Source organism: Pseudorasbora parva, chromosome 15 (assembly GCF_024679245.1).
Source record: "Pseudorasbora parva isolate DD20220531a chromosome 15, ASM2467924v1, whole genome shotgun sequence".
In the NCBI taxonomy this organism is placed as follows: domain Eukaryota; kingdom Metazoa; phylum Chordata; class Actinopteri; order Cypriniformes; family Gobionidae; genus Pseudorasbora; species Pseudorasbora parva.
The window spans coordinates 30093513-30112054 of NC_090186.1; the positions used below are offsets into that span (position 1 = coordinate 30093513).

Sequence of the window (18542 nt, forward strand, 5' to 3'; positions counted from 1 at the left end):
AATAATGACAGAAAGTTAATTTTTGTGTGAACTAACCCTTTAAGTCAGCACATTTTAGCCTACATAACTCAAATCATAAAACCAATGCATATCATAAAAACATCCTGAGGTTTGCTTTGGAAAAAAGGAATACATTTTCAGGTAACCCTTGGCTGAATAAGAATCTGCTTGACTTAAAGTTTCCAAACAATATTTGCAATGCATTCAACTTTCAAGTTGTACAAAGAATACAAAGCGCTTGATGAGCCAGCCCAGAACTGTCTGTGGCTGCGGACAATTGATTATTCAAGAAAGACAGAGAGCCAACAGCCTTATCCCCGTATTCACCTTAACCTCACTGATTTTTTCCGGGGGGTGAATGCTGTTTGAGCAGTGAGGTGCAGCGTTCTTGGATGACAGCGTGTGACTTCTCACTGACTTCCAGAACTCTGTAGCTCGTTATTGTGGCTGGTGGCAGTGGTCCAGTCATGGTAGAGTGGACAAACACAGTGAAGACACTGAGCGAGAAAGACACAGGCATTGTCAGGGACGGGTCCACAAGGTGGAGTCATGCTCTACACTTTCACAGGACGCAGCCAAAGGGAAAAAGTTCACATGCCAACACTCTTAGGTAAAAACGGCTCTGTTGTCCACTCTCTTCAACTCAAGAAATGAACTGTTTTTTGCTCTGGTAATGCTTAAGATAAACAATGACTTTGGATTAGATTTCCATTTTATTTTTTTTATCATAACTTTGCTCAATATAATAAGTGATAAAGTTATTAAGAATAAATTCATTCATCACTTGCATGTGCATGATTAATTCACCCCTTTTTGCCCTAAATAATCAAGACTAGAGCACATCACTGTACATGTTTGTGTTTATTTCCCCACATTAAAAGTAGAGCTGGGAATCTCTCTCCCAGACAATGGGGACCCCTCATTACTGAAAAGAGGGATAGGTGGGGTGTCCTGACTCAGTAGGGGGCTGTGCTGTGATCAAGCAAGTGCCTGGTCTGGTCTTTCCTCCCACTCTCCACCCCCACTAACAGGCTGAAGCTGCTTTGACCTACAAATAACAGGCCCACAGCAAATTAGGCACTGGCCCAGTGTAAGTGCTGGGGTCTGACTGAAGTTTTTTCTTCACTGTAAACATTGACAGAATGCACTGCTCAGTTTGGCACAAACAAACCATACCTCCCGCATTTCATTAACATCTCTGGCTTCTTTTTCATGTGACAAATTTTCTTTAGGACTGCAAAGTTTTATTCCATCTTCGCTTGATTTTACTTTATTCTCCAGCTCTGAGGTGGGTTGACTCTGTGAACAGTCTTTAGGTCGAGGAATAGGGATGTTGGTATAGTCGGTCATCACTCTGTTTAACTGTTCTAATTGAAGAAGTGCAGCTCTCTGTTGAGTGTCCTCTCGCAGCGAACCGGAGTGGACAAGGCTGTCATAGTGGCGGACGAGTCCGACACGGGCAGACCAAGGTGCTGGTGTAGTTTGTCCCACAGATAACGTTGAACACCCTTAAGAAAGAAAAATATAACATGACAAAGAAAAAACATTTGACATGTATCTATTAAGAAATATTTTAGCGCTTGTATCACATAATAGATTTAATAATTCATAAATAATTCAAATCAAGTTGAATAGGTAGCATGTTTCACTTGATAAATGCAATAATAGATTCACAACACAGCTATTACTGTATGTGTGAGAAGTTTTTTTCTTGAAAAAAAACAACAACAGTAGGCATTGCATTGCATGGACAGATCCATGAAGAAAAAGACTATGGGAAAAGAAATGACTACAGACAGTGAATAGCTTTCTGTCAAACATCTCCTTTTGTGTTCCACGAAAGAAAGAATGACATACAGTACACGTTTGGATTTTACAATTTTAGCTCGAGTAAACGATGACTTTCATTTTTAATAATAAAATGTTTAATAATTTAATCAAAAACTTGACTTCAAAAAAGTCATACTGCCTTAGAAAGGAACAATTGATACACACACACACACACACACACACACATATATATACATATATATATATATATATATATATATATATATATATATATATATATATATATATATATATATATATATATATATATATATAAACAACTTAGAAGACTTAAAATGTAAGAAATGGGTTGTGTACTGCACATTATATTGCAAGAAAATAAAGTTAATCTGTTCTAAAACGTGAGTATTACTTTTAAAATAATAATGATAATACTCATATTATTATTTTTATTATAAAAGTAATAATAATCTCATATAACAGATTGTATTGTAGCCTACATAACGTATCACTTGACCAGTCTTTCTCTACAGAATTATGACGTAAATGATTTCCCGGTGTTTTGCTTTCACGTGTTATCGGCACTGACCATATGACAGTAGAATGTTTGTGCTCACCTCTACCTGCCTTCAACACTTCACACCAAACTCCTTTCGACAAACTTGTCTTTTCGAATATAAATCTTAAAATACATCTCTTTGACAACCGCGACACGTATGCCGCCATGTTGATTCAAAACGAAATAACTTTATTTAGCTCCGTACACTGACACCTTGATATCCTGTTACAGTCAACTGCTGCATTATTCTTTCGGAATTAAAAATAAATCACATAAGATACATGTAATATATCAAGCACGTTACATTACATAAGAAATATATCTTTATAAATATAAATTACTTAGACGCAATCAAAATGATATATTTTCCTTAAATAAATGCAAAATGTTATTCTGGAGAAGGTTTTCATTTAGCACATATTCAAATGTTAAAAACGTGGACTGTAGGCTACTTGCTTTAATAACACTTAACAAATCACAATTGGCACATGACTGAATAAACGTTAGGCATAACTCTACGGAAGGTTATAAATAGTCATTTATAATAACCTATAACGTTCTCAACTTCACATATGTGCAGTAACACAAGGGCAGCTTTTATCCAATCAAAGCCCAAGGATATTGCCACGTGACCGTGTTGGTATGTCACATGTCAGCTGTTCCTCAGCTGATCGGAAGTGCAATCGATAGCTGCTTGTTTGCTCAAAACTGTAACGGGAAGCGATGGCTGAGGCCATAGCAGATACGAGAAGACTGTATACTAAACCACAAAACCTGAACGATGCATATGGGCCGCCGAGTAATTTTCTAGAGATTGATGTTGCCAATCCCGAGACGGTTGGCGTCGGTCGGAACAGGTTCACGACATATGAGATCAGACTGAAGGTGAGCAGCCAATGCTGGCCTGATCAGACCATCACACACTGATCTTACTGATGCTTACATACACTCTTAATACGATTAAAGGGAGTACTAATGGTATAGATCACAGTTAAGACACAGTGTTGTTCAGTTCTGTTAATAATACCACGACTTCCGTTTACTCGTGCGTTCAGGTAACTTTGTAGAACTTGATGGCTTGTTAAATATTTCCATGACAACGCAACTGTTTTCGTCTTTATTTTGATTTAGCAAAGGGCCAGCGAATCTCTGGTTAGGTGCTCGGAATAGTTAACGAATGCCATTATTTACAGACCCTCATGTTTAGCAAACCCATATAACTTTCTTTCTTCTGTCTAACACAAAAGGAAATGTATCCGAGGCTTGTCATTCAATTCACTTTCATTGTAACTTATAGAAATCAGATCCATTGGAAGTGACAGGTGACTGAAACTGTCAGTACTTAACATTTTGCCTAACATCTTTTTTTCTTCTGTGTTCATTAACAAGAACTAAAATCTTACAGGTTTGGAACAAAAATGAGTAGTAAATAATGTCAGATTTTTTGTAAACCTTTTTTTGTAAACTGTCCCTTTAATTATTTCTATTGACACTGACCTTAATACCTTTGTAAGCCTGACTCTGTAATGATCAACTAACTTGTGTTGTGCACTAGACTAGAGTGTTTAGTTTAGTAGGGATGTCTACAATGGCATGAATATAAGCAGAGTTTTGAGACAAGTGTTTCAAGCAGTTAGATTTCAAGTTGATAGTTTGTGTGACTAAGTTACACCCCTTTGTGCAAGGCCAAGATAATGGTGCTTATAATGATAATGACGAACCTGGTTAACATTAGGTGTCTATAAGTACTTTGCACATCATCTTTACCAAGTGAAACCTTTCAGTTTGCTTGTTAAAAGGCTTTATTTATTTATTTATTCTTTGTTCTTAAAGGTATAGTTCACCCAAAAATGAAAATTAGCCCATGATTTACTCACCCGCCTTAAGCCATCCTATGTGTATATGACATTCTTCATTCAGACGAATACAATCAGAGTTAAAATTTTAAAAAAAAATGTCCTGGCTCTTCCAAGCTTTATAATGGCATTGAATGACTGTTTCTTTTTTTTAGAAGTCCATTAAAGTGCATCTATTCATCATAAACTTCCTAACCAGGCTCTGCTGGGTTAATAGAGGCGTTTTAAAGTTAACTGGTGTGTTTGTAATAGGAAAATATCCATATTTAAAACTTTACAAACTGTAATCTCACGGGAGATGCCATTCTGTACTATGACGTAGGACGCTCCGGTGAAAATATATATTTTGTTTTGCTATATCCTTGGCGTTTCCACGTTCATCACCAGAACTTACACTATGCCCGTCCAGCATCATAAGCTGGTACGCCAGTCTCTCGTGAGGCGCATACAATAGTTAGCTGAATTTAGAGATTACAGTTTGAAATATGGATATTTTTGATCTGTGTGGATTACTTTTATGATGGATAGATGCACTTTTATGGGATTTTTTATGGACAGAAACAGCCATTTACTGCCAATATAAAGCTTGGAAGTGCCAGGATTTTTAACTTCAATTATATTTGTCTGAAAGAAGAATGTCATATGCACTCTAGGATGACTTGAGGGTGGGTAAATCATGGGCTAATTTTCATTTTTGGGTGAACTATCCCTTTACCCAGAATTTATTTTCTTGCATGTTTCAAGGATTTGTCTCGTCATAAAATTCATTGGAAGTAAATAGTTTATTGCAAAATTTCCCACACTTACACGCGTCATTCCTAAGACATGAATCTGCTTGCCGAATTCTGATATTTGCACTGACTCTCCAAATTATTTGGAATGTTAGAAGAAATTTAGAAAGGCACGACACGTCATCTCTTTTGCAGTTTCCATTTTCCTACTGAAGGGTGTGTGTGTGTGTGTGTGTGTGTGTGTGTGTGTGTGTGTGTGTGTGTGTGTGTGTGTGTGTGTGTGTGTGTGTGTGTGTGTGTGTGTGTGTGTGTGTGTGTGTGTGTGTGTGTGTGTGTGTGTGTGTGTGTGTGTGTGTGTGTGTGTGTGTGTGTGTGTGTGTGTGTGTGTGTGTGTGTGTGTGTGTGCTGTTATGTATGGAATGCACCTTACGACAGAAAAATGACTGACAGCCCAAATAGCGTGCAAACCTCTTTTTTGGCTAATCTCCAACATTAATATGGTAAAAATCTCAAAATATTAGCATATCATGAAAAGGTTTTCTTTAAAGGAGCTATTAACCTAATCATCTGAATCAATTAATTAACACTAAACACCTGCAAAAGATTCCTTTGGCTTTTAAAAACTTCCAGCCTGGTTCATTACTCAAAACCGCAATCATGGGTAAGACTGCCGACCTGACTGCTGTCCAGAAGGCCATTATTGACACCCTCAAGCGAGAGGGTAAGACACAGAAAGAAATTTCTGAACGAGTAGGCTGTTCCCAGAGTGCTGTATCAAGGCACCTCAGTCGGAAGTCTGTGGGAAGGAAAAAGTGTGGCAAAAAACACTGCACAACGAGAAGAGGTGACCGGACCCTGAGAAAGATTGTGGAGAAGGACCAATTCCAGACCTTGGGGGACCTGCGGAAGCAGTGGACTGAGTCTGGAGTAGAAACATCCAGAGCCACCGTGCACAGGCGTGTGCAGGAAATGGGCTACAGGTGCCGCATTCCCCAGGTCAAGACACTTTTGGGCTACAGAGAAGCAGCACTGGACTGTTGCTCAGTGGTCCAAAGTACTTTTTTCGGATGAAAGCAAATTTTGCATGTCATTCGGAAATCAAGGTGCCAGAGTCTGGAGGAAGACTGGGGAGAGGGAAATGCCAAAATGCCTGAAGTCCAGTGTCAAGTACCCACAGTCCGTGATGGTCTGGGGTGCCATGTCAGCTGCTGGTGTTCTTCCACTGTGTTTATCAAGGGCAGGGTCAATGCAGATAGCTATCAGGAGATTTTGGAGCACTTCATGCTTCCATCTGCTGAAAAGCTTTATGGAGATTATTTCATTTTTCAGCGCGACCTGGCACCTGCTCACAGTGCCAAAAACACTGCTAAATGGTTTACTGACCATGGTATTACTGTGCTCAATTGGCCTGCCAACTCTCCTGACCTGAACCCCATAGAGAATCTGTGGGATATTGTGAAGAGAATGTTGAGAGACGCAAGACCTAACACTCTGGATGAGCTTAAGGCCGCTATCGAAGCATCCTGGGCCTCCATCACACCTCAGCAGTGCCACAGGCTGATCGCCTCCATGCCACGCTGCATTGAAGCAGTCATTTCTGCAAAAGGATTCCTGACCAAGTATTGAGTGCATAACTGAACATAATAATTTGAAGGTTGACTTTTTTTGTATTAAAAACACTTTTCTTTTATTGGTCGGATTAAATATGCTAATTTTTTGAGAAGGACCTGTATTGTGCGTTTGCTCATGTGATAACAGGAAGCAATGTCATACTCACTTGACGACAAGGAGGTTACTGTGGTGTGTGAAGCGAGTTACCCCTCCCACTTCTGCTAGTTTTACTGAGATTGTCTTATCTTGTGTAAAAATTTAGTATTAATTACAGATGCCCTGAGGTAAAATTACTTTACCCACACCTCCCTATGTTAAACTTATCTCGTCCGAATAGGGCTTTAAAGGTACAATAGGTAATCTGGAAAATGCTCATTTTAGCCTGCTATAGCATTGAAGGCAAGCATCGGCAAATCGTCGTTCAAAGCCACGCAGCCTCCAAAACTTGTGAACGTGCACAGACCAGAAGCGAGATGACCAGAGACACCGTTATTTGATTACATCATTGGATTACTACAATAACGAACGCAAACAACTGTTTGCCTACAATTCTCACTCTGTCTACACAGCATACGTGAACGCGCTGATAACGTATGATGTCTGCGTGAACAGGCTGTGGAGTGGTATGCAAACACACATTGACTGACAGGAAGCACTATCATTCATTTAGACCACTTAAAATAGTGATTGCTATCAGCATATAATGAGACTTTCAACCAGCATAACAAAAATACTTCTGTAGAGAATCACCTATTGCACTTTTAAAATTCTGTCAATAATTTCTTACCCTAATGTAGTTCGACACCCGTAAGACCTCCATTCATCTTCGGAACTAAGTTTAAAGCCCTATTCGGACGGGATTAGTTTAACATGGGGAGATGGGGGTAAAGTAATTATTTCCAGAGGTTCTCTGTGATTTTAGTCCCGTCAGAATGTGCCATCTTGGTAATCATAACGGACAATGTCATTAAAGAATACAGAGACTTTAACCTTCTGTAAAAAATTACCGTGGGTAATACTAATCCCGTTGGAATAGACTCTCTGTAAAAATGTACGGTAAAATTCCGTAATTTCCTGTTTAAAAGGTTTTTTTTTTTAAATGCGTTTTGCGAGTATGGAGGGGCTTGAAGCATTCGGTTGCGTTGTAGTTGTTGGGACAACTCAGTGTCAAACCTCCAGTATTTTCCGCATATCATTTAAAGCAAAAAGAAGATTGAAAGCACATATTAGAGGCACAACACTTATTTTAGCTCTAGGTAAGACCTGACCCAACTGTTTTGTTTTATAAAACACACACACACACACACACACACACACACACACACACACACACACACACACACACACACACACACACACACACACACAATACTAATACTGTGTTTGCCTTCAGAACTGCCTTAATTCTATGTGGCATTGATTCAACAAGGTGCTTAAAGCATTCTTTAGAAATGTTGGCCCATATTGATAGGATAGCATCTTGCAGTTGACAGTGGCATTTAAACAAGGCCCAATTGGCACTAAGGGGCCTAAGGTGTGCCAAGAAAACATCCCCCACACCATTACACCACCACCAGAATCCTGCACAGTGGTAAAAAGTGTCTTCAACTGTCCAATTTTGGTGAGCTTGTGCAAATTGTAGCCTCTTTTTCCTATTTGAAGTGTAGATGAGTGGTACCCGGTGGGGTCTTCTGCTGTTGTAGCCCATCCACCTCAAGGTTGTTCATGTTGTGGCTTCACAAATGCTTTGCTGCATCCCTCGGTTGTAACGAGTGGTTATTTCAGTCAAAGTTGCTCTTCTATCAGCTTGAATCAGTCGGCCCACTCTCCTCTGACCTCTAGCATCAACAAGGCATTTTCACCCACAGGACTGCCGCATGCTGAATGTTTTTCCCTTTTAACAGCATTCTATGTAAACCCTAGAAATGGTTGTGTGTGAAAATCCCAGTAACTGAGCAGATTGTGAAATACTCAGACCGGCCCGTCTGGCACCAACAGCCATGCCACGCTCAAAATTGCTTAAAGGGGGGGTGAAATGCTGTTTCATGCATACTGAGCTTTTTACACTGTTAAACTTGGATTCCCATCCTAAATATAGACAAAGTTTCAAAAACTAATGTTGGACGTTTGATGGAGTATTTCTTTGTCAAAAATACTCCTTCTGGTTTCTCACAAGTTTGTGAGACTTTTTTTTTCGAGTATCGAGTATTTTTTTCGGTCGGCTTGACGTTAATAGAGCGGAAGGTCCTTGTATGGGCCGTACTGGCTCTTCTCCCGGTAGGGTGCACGCGCGTGTGACTAGAGCGAGAGAGGAAATGCACGCCCATAAACACTCGCTCAGGGGCAGATCCAGTCGTCCGTGAACATTTATGACGCGCCGCGCTCCCGCTCCACTTTATTCCTGTGGGTGACTTCAACGCTTCAGCACAGCATTCCGGGAAGGCAGCGCTGCATTTGAACCGATTTGAACGCAGAAATGACGAGAAGCTTTAAAAACATCCCGGATTTCCACAGTCACTGCTGTTACAGGACTTCACCAAATCATACTAAAGAAGTGTGTTTTTGACGGAGCGGTCCCAGCGATAAAGGTTCGGTCCTGCTTTGGAAGCAGCCGGTGAGTTAAACTGCTTCAAATGTCTGTGCTGTTAGCTCGTCGCTTTCCTTTTCCGGAAAGACTCGGTACAGCCTATATTTCTTTTATAAATATAATAAAACTAAAGACTTTTTGGAGATATGAAGGATGCAATACTACTCTATAGGTACTCAAGATTGACATGAGATTGTTTTGACATGATTGGGGAGTCCCCCCCCCCCCTTAAATCACCTTTCTTTCCCATTCTGACATTCAGTTTGGAGTTCAGGAGATTGTCCACACCCCTAAATCCATTGAAGCATATGCCTTGTGATTGGTTGATTAGATAATTGCATTAATGAGAAATTGAACAGGTATTCCTAATAATCCTTTAGGTAGGTGTATGCATGTCCTGAGGTAAAATTACTTTACCCCCACCTCCCCATGTTAAACTAATCCCATCCGAATAGGGCTTATGATCGTTTATATTCAATCCGAAAGCTTTCTGTTCCTCCACTGGATGTATGTACAGTTTAAGGCCCTTTCACACTGGACGCGATTTTGACGTGCGAATAATTCGCGCAATGTTTTTTTTTTCCGAACAGCTGTTTGTGTAATGAGCGCTTCCACACCGAATGCGAATGTGCTGAGGCGAAAAAACGACATTTATTTTTTCCGTTTCGATGTCGATTTTTTTTTTTTACTAAAAACTTTTTACTTTTCATCATTTTTACTTTTTACTTTTTTTACTTTTTTTTTCTAGAGGCGACAAAAACGGCTTCAACCAATCAAACAAAAGGAAACAAAGGTGACGAAATGTCCAGTTGATGTCACAAGTTATTCAATCAACTTTAACCTTTGCCAGGCATGGCATTTCTCATGAGATTACAACTGTAAGCTGTACAGCTGCAGCTGTGTTTGCCCACTGCATGATACAGACAGCAATATCTTATACCCTTTTATAAATAGTTGATTTTTTTTTTAACATTGTGTCCACGATTATGGAAAGTGAACATGTTGCCATCAGTAGGCTACGTCTGTGGCACTGAAATGTTTACATTGTGACTCAACTGAAAACATCTGCTCAGATCGATTGATTCCCTGAAGTGCGCGGTTTGTCTCGTCAGATGCGCTGCCGTCTCTGGAGGAGATCCTCAAATTGTCCCACAGACTTTAGAAAGTAAGTGCTGAACCGGCCATGATAAAGTTTTAGCTCCTGTTCAAGATTAGCATCCTCCCCTTCAGACTCTCTGTTCTATAAGACTGGCTGCACCCAAAACCTTCTTCTCTGTCCTTTAAATAAAATGAAAAGCTCGTCTTCACTGAATGATGAAGTGCCCGTGTTTTCTCGGCTGTCGCCGCGAATGTTTTGGAATGTTGGAGTTCTGAAATGTCGCAAATTCGTGTCGCGGCTGATGTGAATGGTTTTGACGCGAAACATTCGCATGCGAAATATTCGCTACGCTTTTTCGTTACGTGTCCGGTGTGAAAGGACCTTTACTGTCCCTTTCCAGAAAGCTAATAAAAACATCATCAAAGTAGTCCATATGTGACATTAGTTGGTTAGTTAGAATATCTTGAAGCATCGAAAATACATTTTGGTACAAAAATAATTTTTATTCAATGCTGACTTTATTCTCTTCCGTGTTTGTTTTCAATCCTCAACCAAAGATTAGAACGGTTATGAATCAGAGTATTGATTCATGATTTGGATCGCGTGTCAAACTGCTGAAATCACGTGACATCGGTGATCCAAATTCTGAGTCGATACGCTGATTCATAACCGTTCTAATAATACGCTGATTCAGTATACCGTACATACATTCACTGGAGGAACAGAAAGCTCTCGGTCTAAATATAAAATATCTTAAACTGTGTTCTAAAGATGAACGGAGGTCTTACGGGTGTTAAACAACGTTAGGGTTAAGTAATTGTTGACAGAATTTTCATTTTTGGGTGAACTAACCCTTTAAGACGGTTGTTCTAGAAGTCATCTTAGTGGTTTAAGGCTTGGTAAACAAAAGATTGCACTGACTTGAGCAAGTGCCTGCATCTTAAAATTGCAACATTGCATGAAAATGGTGGAGAAAAGTTTCACAGTTCTCAGTTGTTTGTTGGTCTAGAATTCTATTCAATTCTGTTCTGTTCTTGATACATTTGTAACCAGGAGAAGTTTTGACGAAATGCTCATCGGGGTATTGTTGTTGAAACTCTTCACATCTAAAGCACTTTTTTCTTCCCTAAGTATCTTAAATTCTTCTTTGAAATGCTGCAGTTTTAAATATGAAGCACTTTCTGAAGGGAGGCGGTGGTGAAGACAAGACATTGTCACATCCTCTTGCTATCCTAGGCAGTCATTTTCCACAACTGATAAGTTTTGACAGGTGCTGTTGTGTCTGCTAATAGGCCACTGTCTTCCCAGCTTTCCTATAGTATTTTTAGCTTTCTCCTACCTACAGAGCGAGCCACCGCCTGCCATTAGCCCAAATCTAAAGCTACTGTACTTGATTAGCGTATAATAATTAGCATATGCGTGTAATCAGTATTATTGTGTGTCTCTGAGTCGGCGGTGACCCTGCTTTGCATAAGGGAACACCCCACACATCCCTCTCACGCTATCGCTCTCTCGCTCTAGCCCTCAAGACCGAGAGAAAGAGCGGAGCTGTCAACTTTTGATTTGCTTCTGAAGTAGTCCAATCGCAACAATGAGAGGAGATAAAAAGATTCTGTTTGTATTTGTCATAGTAACACTGCCTATGTTGATTACATGCTTTTGTGTGCCAAGGGCACTATCTTTCCTTTAGGCTCTTTCGCACCATCCATGCACGCTTTTTCTCTTTTGCTCAGTGGCCAACCATTATCCTTTCCATCGTCATATCCCACATCCCGTAGATGATCCTGGCATGGTGAGTGAGAGAAACAAGCCAAGCCATATTTATGTGTGTGTGTGTGTGTGTGTCTTGGAGAAGGAGCGAGAAGCTTCTTAATCCCTTCTTTTAGAGTGGAACGTGTGAATGACTATGGGGGTGCAGACCTCGTCTTAACCCCCTGCCAACCCCCCTCCCCCACCCCCTTGGATGGCACAAAACATGCCCATCCCCCGTCATCTCCTCCTGGTCTCGTCTCAGGATGGGCATATCTCTTCCTCAGTTCAGCTAGTGAAGGATTCTTAAAGTTGTATTTTGTTCATCTGTAACGTAAAGGTCAGATCTATTTGCCCTCATGCCATTCAAAACTTGCATGATGTCTTTTAATTTTTTATTTTTGACGTAATGAATCCGGACTAAAGTTCCACAATGGCAAAAAAGCATCATAATAGTTATCTTGTAAACTATTTTCTAAGCCATATGATAGCTTTGTTTGAGGATCAGACACGTATTGTGGTCATTGTTCAATGATAATCTTGACATCTGTCCTAGCTCTCTTTAGCACGTTCATGTAAACAGCGGCAATGTCTGATTTGTGGCCATATCTTTATCAGATTCAGTCCACTATACCAAAACTAAATGATTTGTGACCTCACTGACTCAATGATCCAGTTGCAGAAGTTACTCTAAATTGTATCTGTTCCTCACACAAAGCAAGTAAACTTGGGGAAAAAGTCTGCAAAGCATTTGAGTTTTCTCAATTTCAATAAAGTACTATCAAAACTTTTCATAAACAAGCTCTCACTATTTATGTCTCTAAAGTCCCTGAAATTTGTATCCTTTAATTAAAAATGCAATGTGAAATGGTTCTGCCTAAATGTTTTGCTAAACTCTTAAAATCAGTGGTCAAACTGAGCATGCTCAATATTTCACTATTTAAAATTATAAGTTACTCATACTAAATTATTTAAGATGAATGTACTTGCTCTTTTTTGCTTTTTTCTGCCTTTAAAATAGATTGTCTAAAAAAATAGAAGTTGGAAAGTTATTTGTGTATCATATGACTAGAATTCATGCAGATGTACCACATGAGTTGCATGCACCACTTTTATGATAGTTTCATGGTGCTTTTGCATTCTCTTTGAAGCCTGAAAGCCTCAGTCCCCATTCATTGTAATTGTATGGGAAAGTGAGGGCAGTACAATACTTCAGAATCTGTCCTTTTGTGCTTTGCTTAAGAAAGAAAGTCAAACGAGATTGGAACAGCATTAGGGTGAGTAAATGACCATTTTCATTTTTAGGTGAGATATATCTTTAAGTTCTGTTTTCTGCCTAATTTCCCAGTGTGTCAAGCAGCTCTTTTTGCTCAAGAGAAAAGAACAGTTGATTTATATCATCATTCATAATACGAAGAAAATAACTTTAGTATCTTAAGCAACTGAATATTGACAACCTCTAATCTTTCACTTTTGCGCAACTTTTTAAAAAAATGTGACTCATTCTTGTAATGGGTCCATTTTATTGGGTTTGTCACGCACAGTTAGAGCTAATATGGCAGCAGAACATAAGCATGGATGCAGATAATGATTTGCATTATACTTAAACTCTCTTTTTTGGCTTCTGTTCATATAATTTCTTAGCAAATCCATATTGTGTTTACTGTGCTAAAGTTGAGTGACACGATGAGACCACTGACCCTGCACGAAAAACCATCAGAGGGAGGACTTTGGGATTCGGCGTTGTTTACAGACAGGAGAATCCTCAGCCCCCCTTCTGGGTTTTTGTACACAACGCACTCTTCCCCATCCATCTTTCATTCCCTTTCTCCCTTCTTCACCTCCTCCTCCTCCTCGTCATCCCCCTTTAATTCTTTTTTCCAATTTCCAAAAAGCCCTCTCTCTCGCTCTCCCTTTCTGCCATTACTAAAAATGGCTTGCTTGCCTGGTTGTCAGTCCCAGTCAAGTGTAATCCAAAGTCTACAGCATCCTCCCCGACAACTATTTTAATGGTAATGGGCAGCATATTGTATCAAGGCTACCATATCCTACTTGAGATGACAGTATCAAAAGTGGGAGTTGATGCTATGGGAACAAAGACAGGGGGCAGCTTTTTGCCAGAGTGAGGGTGTTGGGGTGGTGGGTGGGTGGGTGTGTTTGCGTCCGTGTGTGTGTGAGAGAGAGCGACTTGTGTGTAGAACACGGAGGGGGATGATGGTGGTGGGGCGCGAGTGCTCTCATTGTCCCTCTGTCCTCTTCTCTTTGGAGCTATGATGCGATGAGATGGCATTGTGCTTCCATTTTTGCTACTTTTATTTTGAAAAAGAGAGACCAGGGCGGAGAGATGAAATGCTCGCTCTTAAACTTGACTTGATCCGACTCGCTAAAAGCTAATGCATAGCCAGCGCAGAGCCCTTATGCTGGGCGAGGTGACCTCTCTCGGCTGTTTTTTCACTGCCCTCTCTCTCCTCCTAATGAGGCTACACCATTGTCCCCGGCACACACATGCATCTAAAAAGAGGAGAGAGACCGGGATTCTGCCATCTCCTCATATCGGCATAAGCCATGTGGAAGCTTTTAACAGTGCGGAAGAGTGACTAAAAGAAAGAGCGCTTTTAGTGCACCTTTCACACAATTGGCTATTTTTGGGTGTTGTGCATAAAATGCACCTAGTCTGTATCTCCCTCTGTCTCGCTCTCTCCGACTTTTTCTTACTTGGGCAGTCTGTCCCATTATTTGCAGGTGGTTTTGTTTTCATTTTGACATTTTTAGGTTGTTTTTTAACCTAGTTTGTTTGGAGCATTTAGAGAAGATGATAAGCATACCTGTTAAATCTTGAAGACAGAATCTGTGGGTCAACCGTGGATCTGGTAGACACAATTCTGGCCACATACTACTTTTTATTTCAAATATAAAAATTATGTATCTTCCGTTCAAACATTGCAGTCAGTAAGATATCTTTACTGTTTTCTTATAGTTTCTAATGCCTGCATTTATTTGGTCAAAAAAATGTTGTAAAATATTCTTACAAATTTGATTTAATTTATTTCTTGCATCATTACTCCAGTCTTCAGTGTCATGTGATCCTCAGAAATCATTCTAATATGCTGATTTTGTATGCAAGAAACATTGCTTGTTATTATCAAATGTTGAAAATAGCTGCTTTTTCAGAAAGCTTTAAAGCATAGAAAGTTCAAAGTACAGCATTTATTTAAAATAGAAATCTTTTGTAAGGGTCTTTACTGTCACTTTACTTTTGATCAATTAAAGCTACACTGTGTAACTTTTTTTAGTTTATTCTTAGCTAAAAACACTTAGTTCTTTCAAAAATATACGTGCTCATTAATGTATTATTTACTTCTTTCTAGTAATACAGAATTCTCGTGAGTTAATAATATGTCATTAAAAATACATACGGGTGAGGGGTTCGAATGCCGGTCGCCATGTTGGCCCTCCCTCTTGACAGTACATTAGCCAAAGAGGGACATACCCGGAAATTCAAGCTTTGCCTTTCGTGTTTTAACACTCGATGGCACCGTGTCGAATGTGAAGAGGGGAGTTGCCATGTTAATCTTGGACTAAATCGGCCACCATAGGAGTTAAAACGAAATTGGAATTGAGAGGAACAGAAACTTGATGGTCACCGCTAGATGGGGGAAAATATCACACAGTATAGCTTTAATTGTGTTTGCTGACTAAAAATATTAAACCACTTATGCTCTGGGGCCATTTTTGGGGATTTCCATCTGTATTTGGCCTACACAAATTTAAAGCTTCACATACAGTGGTTTAAATACACAATTTTGGTGTAATTTTAAAGGAAACCATTTGAAGGTACATTAACCACAGCTAAAAGTGATAAACATTTAAGTATATGGAAAATATTTTTGTCTTTATCTTGTTGTATGCAGGATTTATTCAAATGGGTCTGAAGGAATGAATATTACTGTAACGCGTTCGTTGATGGAAAGAAGCAGGCGGGAACCGGCGAACGTTTAATAAACTTTACTTCAAAATAAATAAACAAAACGAAAGTTAACTGCGGGCAGCCCCTCACGGACGACTGCCCGCCATACACACACATAATAAAACACGGGCAGCCCCTCACGGTTGACTGCCCGCACACACACAACAATACGTAAACAAAACAACAAATCCAGGCCTGGTCCTGTCTCGCCTTTCGCTGCCTTCGCTCCTCATTTTATGCTCCCGTCACTCGGCCGCGAGACGAGACCGGTGTGTCGCACAGCTGGCACTCATTACCACTCGTCACCGGCCCGCTCTCGTGGTCCCTCGCCCCGCTGCTTGCCACATACCCCTATCACCCCTCGCAGGCCGGGGGGTACTCCCGAGACTGTGCTCTACTCCCCCCCCCCCCCCCCCCCCCATTTGAATGGAGGAATATATAATCTTGCATACATGATCCAGACAAAAATCTTGTTTCCAATCATTTCTGGAACATCATTCTAGTGGAAACAGCCAAAACTGTCTATAGGGTGCTAGAGCACACAGGGCCTGAGTTACACTTTCAAAAATTATATTTATTACCAAAAAAAATCAAACAGCGTCTCTTTTTTTGGGGGAGTTATTACAGCACAAACAACATATACTTAAATGTTTATCACTTTTAGCAGTGTTTAATGTAACTTCAAAGGGTTTCCTGTAAAATGACACCAAATTTTATATTTAGACCACTGTATATGGGATTGGGAAGCTTTTCATTTTGGGTAGGCCATATCCAAGAGAAAATGGTCCCAGAGTAAATAAGTTACTTTGTATAAAACAAATGCCAAACTGTGATGTCCATGTCTCCATAAAGTAGACATTCTAAGCTTCCAAATAGTACCACATATGAGGTCAGAGCTCCTCCACAGACATTTAAAATTTAAAGTGCATACTTCATAATGTCATTCCGGACTCTGTACAGGGTCTGCAGAGTTGAAGTGGTTAAATGCTTTCAAAACAACGACAAGAAAATAATTTTTTTGCAGTGTATTTTAAATGATATGATTATATTGCTTGCTTATTGTGACACAAGATAGTGCATTACGTTTCCAGCGTACATGCGTTACATGCTATTTGCCTGGTCACATACTTGTTAAATATCATAGAACATTTTTAACATTTAATACAGTTATGTAGAGCAGGATTTTTGTACCAATGAGGTTTCACTGTGCTAATGTACCAATGACGTTTCACTGGCAGGCTTATGAGCGCAAACAAATAGAAACCAGGCGATCAACAAAATGTTGATTTCCTGCATTTCGCAACTGTCAAGAACTTTTTCTCATTTTACTCATTAACATAGAAGACAATGCATGATGCATTATCATAGCACTGTTGTTTTTACTGCAGTGTTATGATTTATGATGAGAGTGCTTGGTTTGTGACAAGTCCTGTTATTGGCCAGAACAGACGTTAAAATATCCCACCGAGCTTAAAGAATTAAGAATTAAAACACGAGAACATAGCTAACCATCAGAGAGTCTCTAAGCATTTGATCGTCTCGTCTAACATTGAGTCTCATTACCTGCCAGTTTAATCATGTCATACCGTTCCCCTCTCTCCAGTATGCTCACAGGTATTGATGGACCTCTTGAAAAGCCCCGTCTTAGTCGCAGCGCAAGGCTGCTGTCTTAATGAATTGGGCTGTTTTCATCTGCTCATTGAGTGTTTGATGTGTAAGGGCTTCCGTCTGTGTGGTTAACTTTGGTTGCCACGGTAATCAGGCCCTTTGTTTGGCTGTTTTGTTTGCTTGTCTCAGGTTTGATTGAGATCATTAGCAGTGAGGGGAGGACAGTCAAACTCTTTAGAGTTTGCATCTGCAGCTGTATACAGTGCGACGTACCCCTCCTTTTTCTTTGCACACGCACACACAAAATAAAACACTAGTCTCGTCACAGCATTTTTGTTGAAGTGTAATTAGTGGTACTTGCAAGTGTCACTATTACTATTGGTCATACTTGTGTGAGGGATGTGAATGAACCCCTAAGTACTAAACAATAGCATCTGTTCTTGTGAAGGTTGCACTAGGTGATTGTTGACTCATGATTGATGTTTTAATTTGTGTGATATTAATTATGTATTTGGTCAGACATGCAATTTTTGTCTAGCAACTAATAAAACAATTTAACAATTTCAAATAATTGTTTAGTATTTTAAAATGCGATGTATTCCTTTGAAGGCAAAGCTGAATTTTCAGTAGTCGGTACTTCAGTATTTATCTGAGTTTTTGAGCCAATTTACTGGAGTAGGGTAATTACTTCAGAAGGATGGCTGCATTATTATTTTATTTCTACACAAAGATTGGCAGATCTGTTAGCAATTCCATTTGACCCTTGGGCCGCGTGTCCACCAAAGCGTTTTTAGCCAGATGAAAATGCTAGGTGCTCTGCTGAAAATGCATGGTTTGGCAGGGCAGCATATTTTGAAGTTGAGACTCTATACGTAATATCTTCGGAAGTGTTACTAGGATCTAATTTCATAGGTAGTTTGTTTCTGGATTGATTCTATACTAATTTAAATGATTTTGTTCCATTATTATGCTGCTTATTTTCAT

At 39.7% G+C, this 18542-nt stretch overlaps 2 protein-coding genes across 2 annotated transcripts in view; one reads left to right on the forward strand and one right to left on the reverse strand.

The window, feature by feature from the left end:
- Positions 1-2523, reverse strand: part of afg1lb (AFG1 like ATPase b) — a 35117-nt gene extending 32594 nt beyond the window's left edge. The window contains exons 1-2 of the mRNA XM_067417655.1: positions 2409-2523; positions 1177-1508 (exon numbers count right to left, since the gene is read on the reverse strand). Of these exons, the coding sequence (XP_067273756.1) occupies positions 1177-1508; positions 2409-2517 (441 nt within the window). The 5' untranslated portion in view covers positions 2518-2523. The remainder of the gene's footprint in view (positions 1-1176; positions 1509-2408) is intronic.
- Positions 2524-2999: 476 nt separating this feature from the next.
- The window catches only part of snx3 (sorting nexin 3), a 28363-nt gene continuing 12820 nt past the window's right edge, over positions 3000-18542 (forward strand). Inside the window, exon 1 of the mRNA XM_067417656.1 lies at positions 3000-3235. Coding sequence (XP_067273757.1) covers positions 3074-3235 — 162 coding nt within the window. The 5' untranslated portion in view covers positions 3000-3073. The remainder of the gene's footprint in view (positions 3236-18542) is intronic.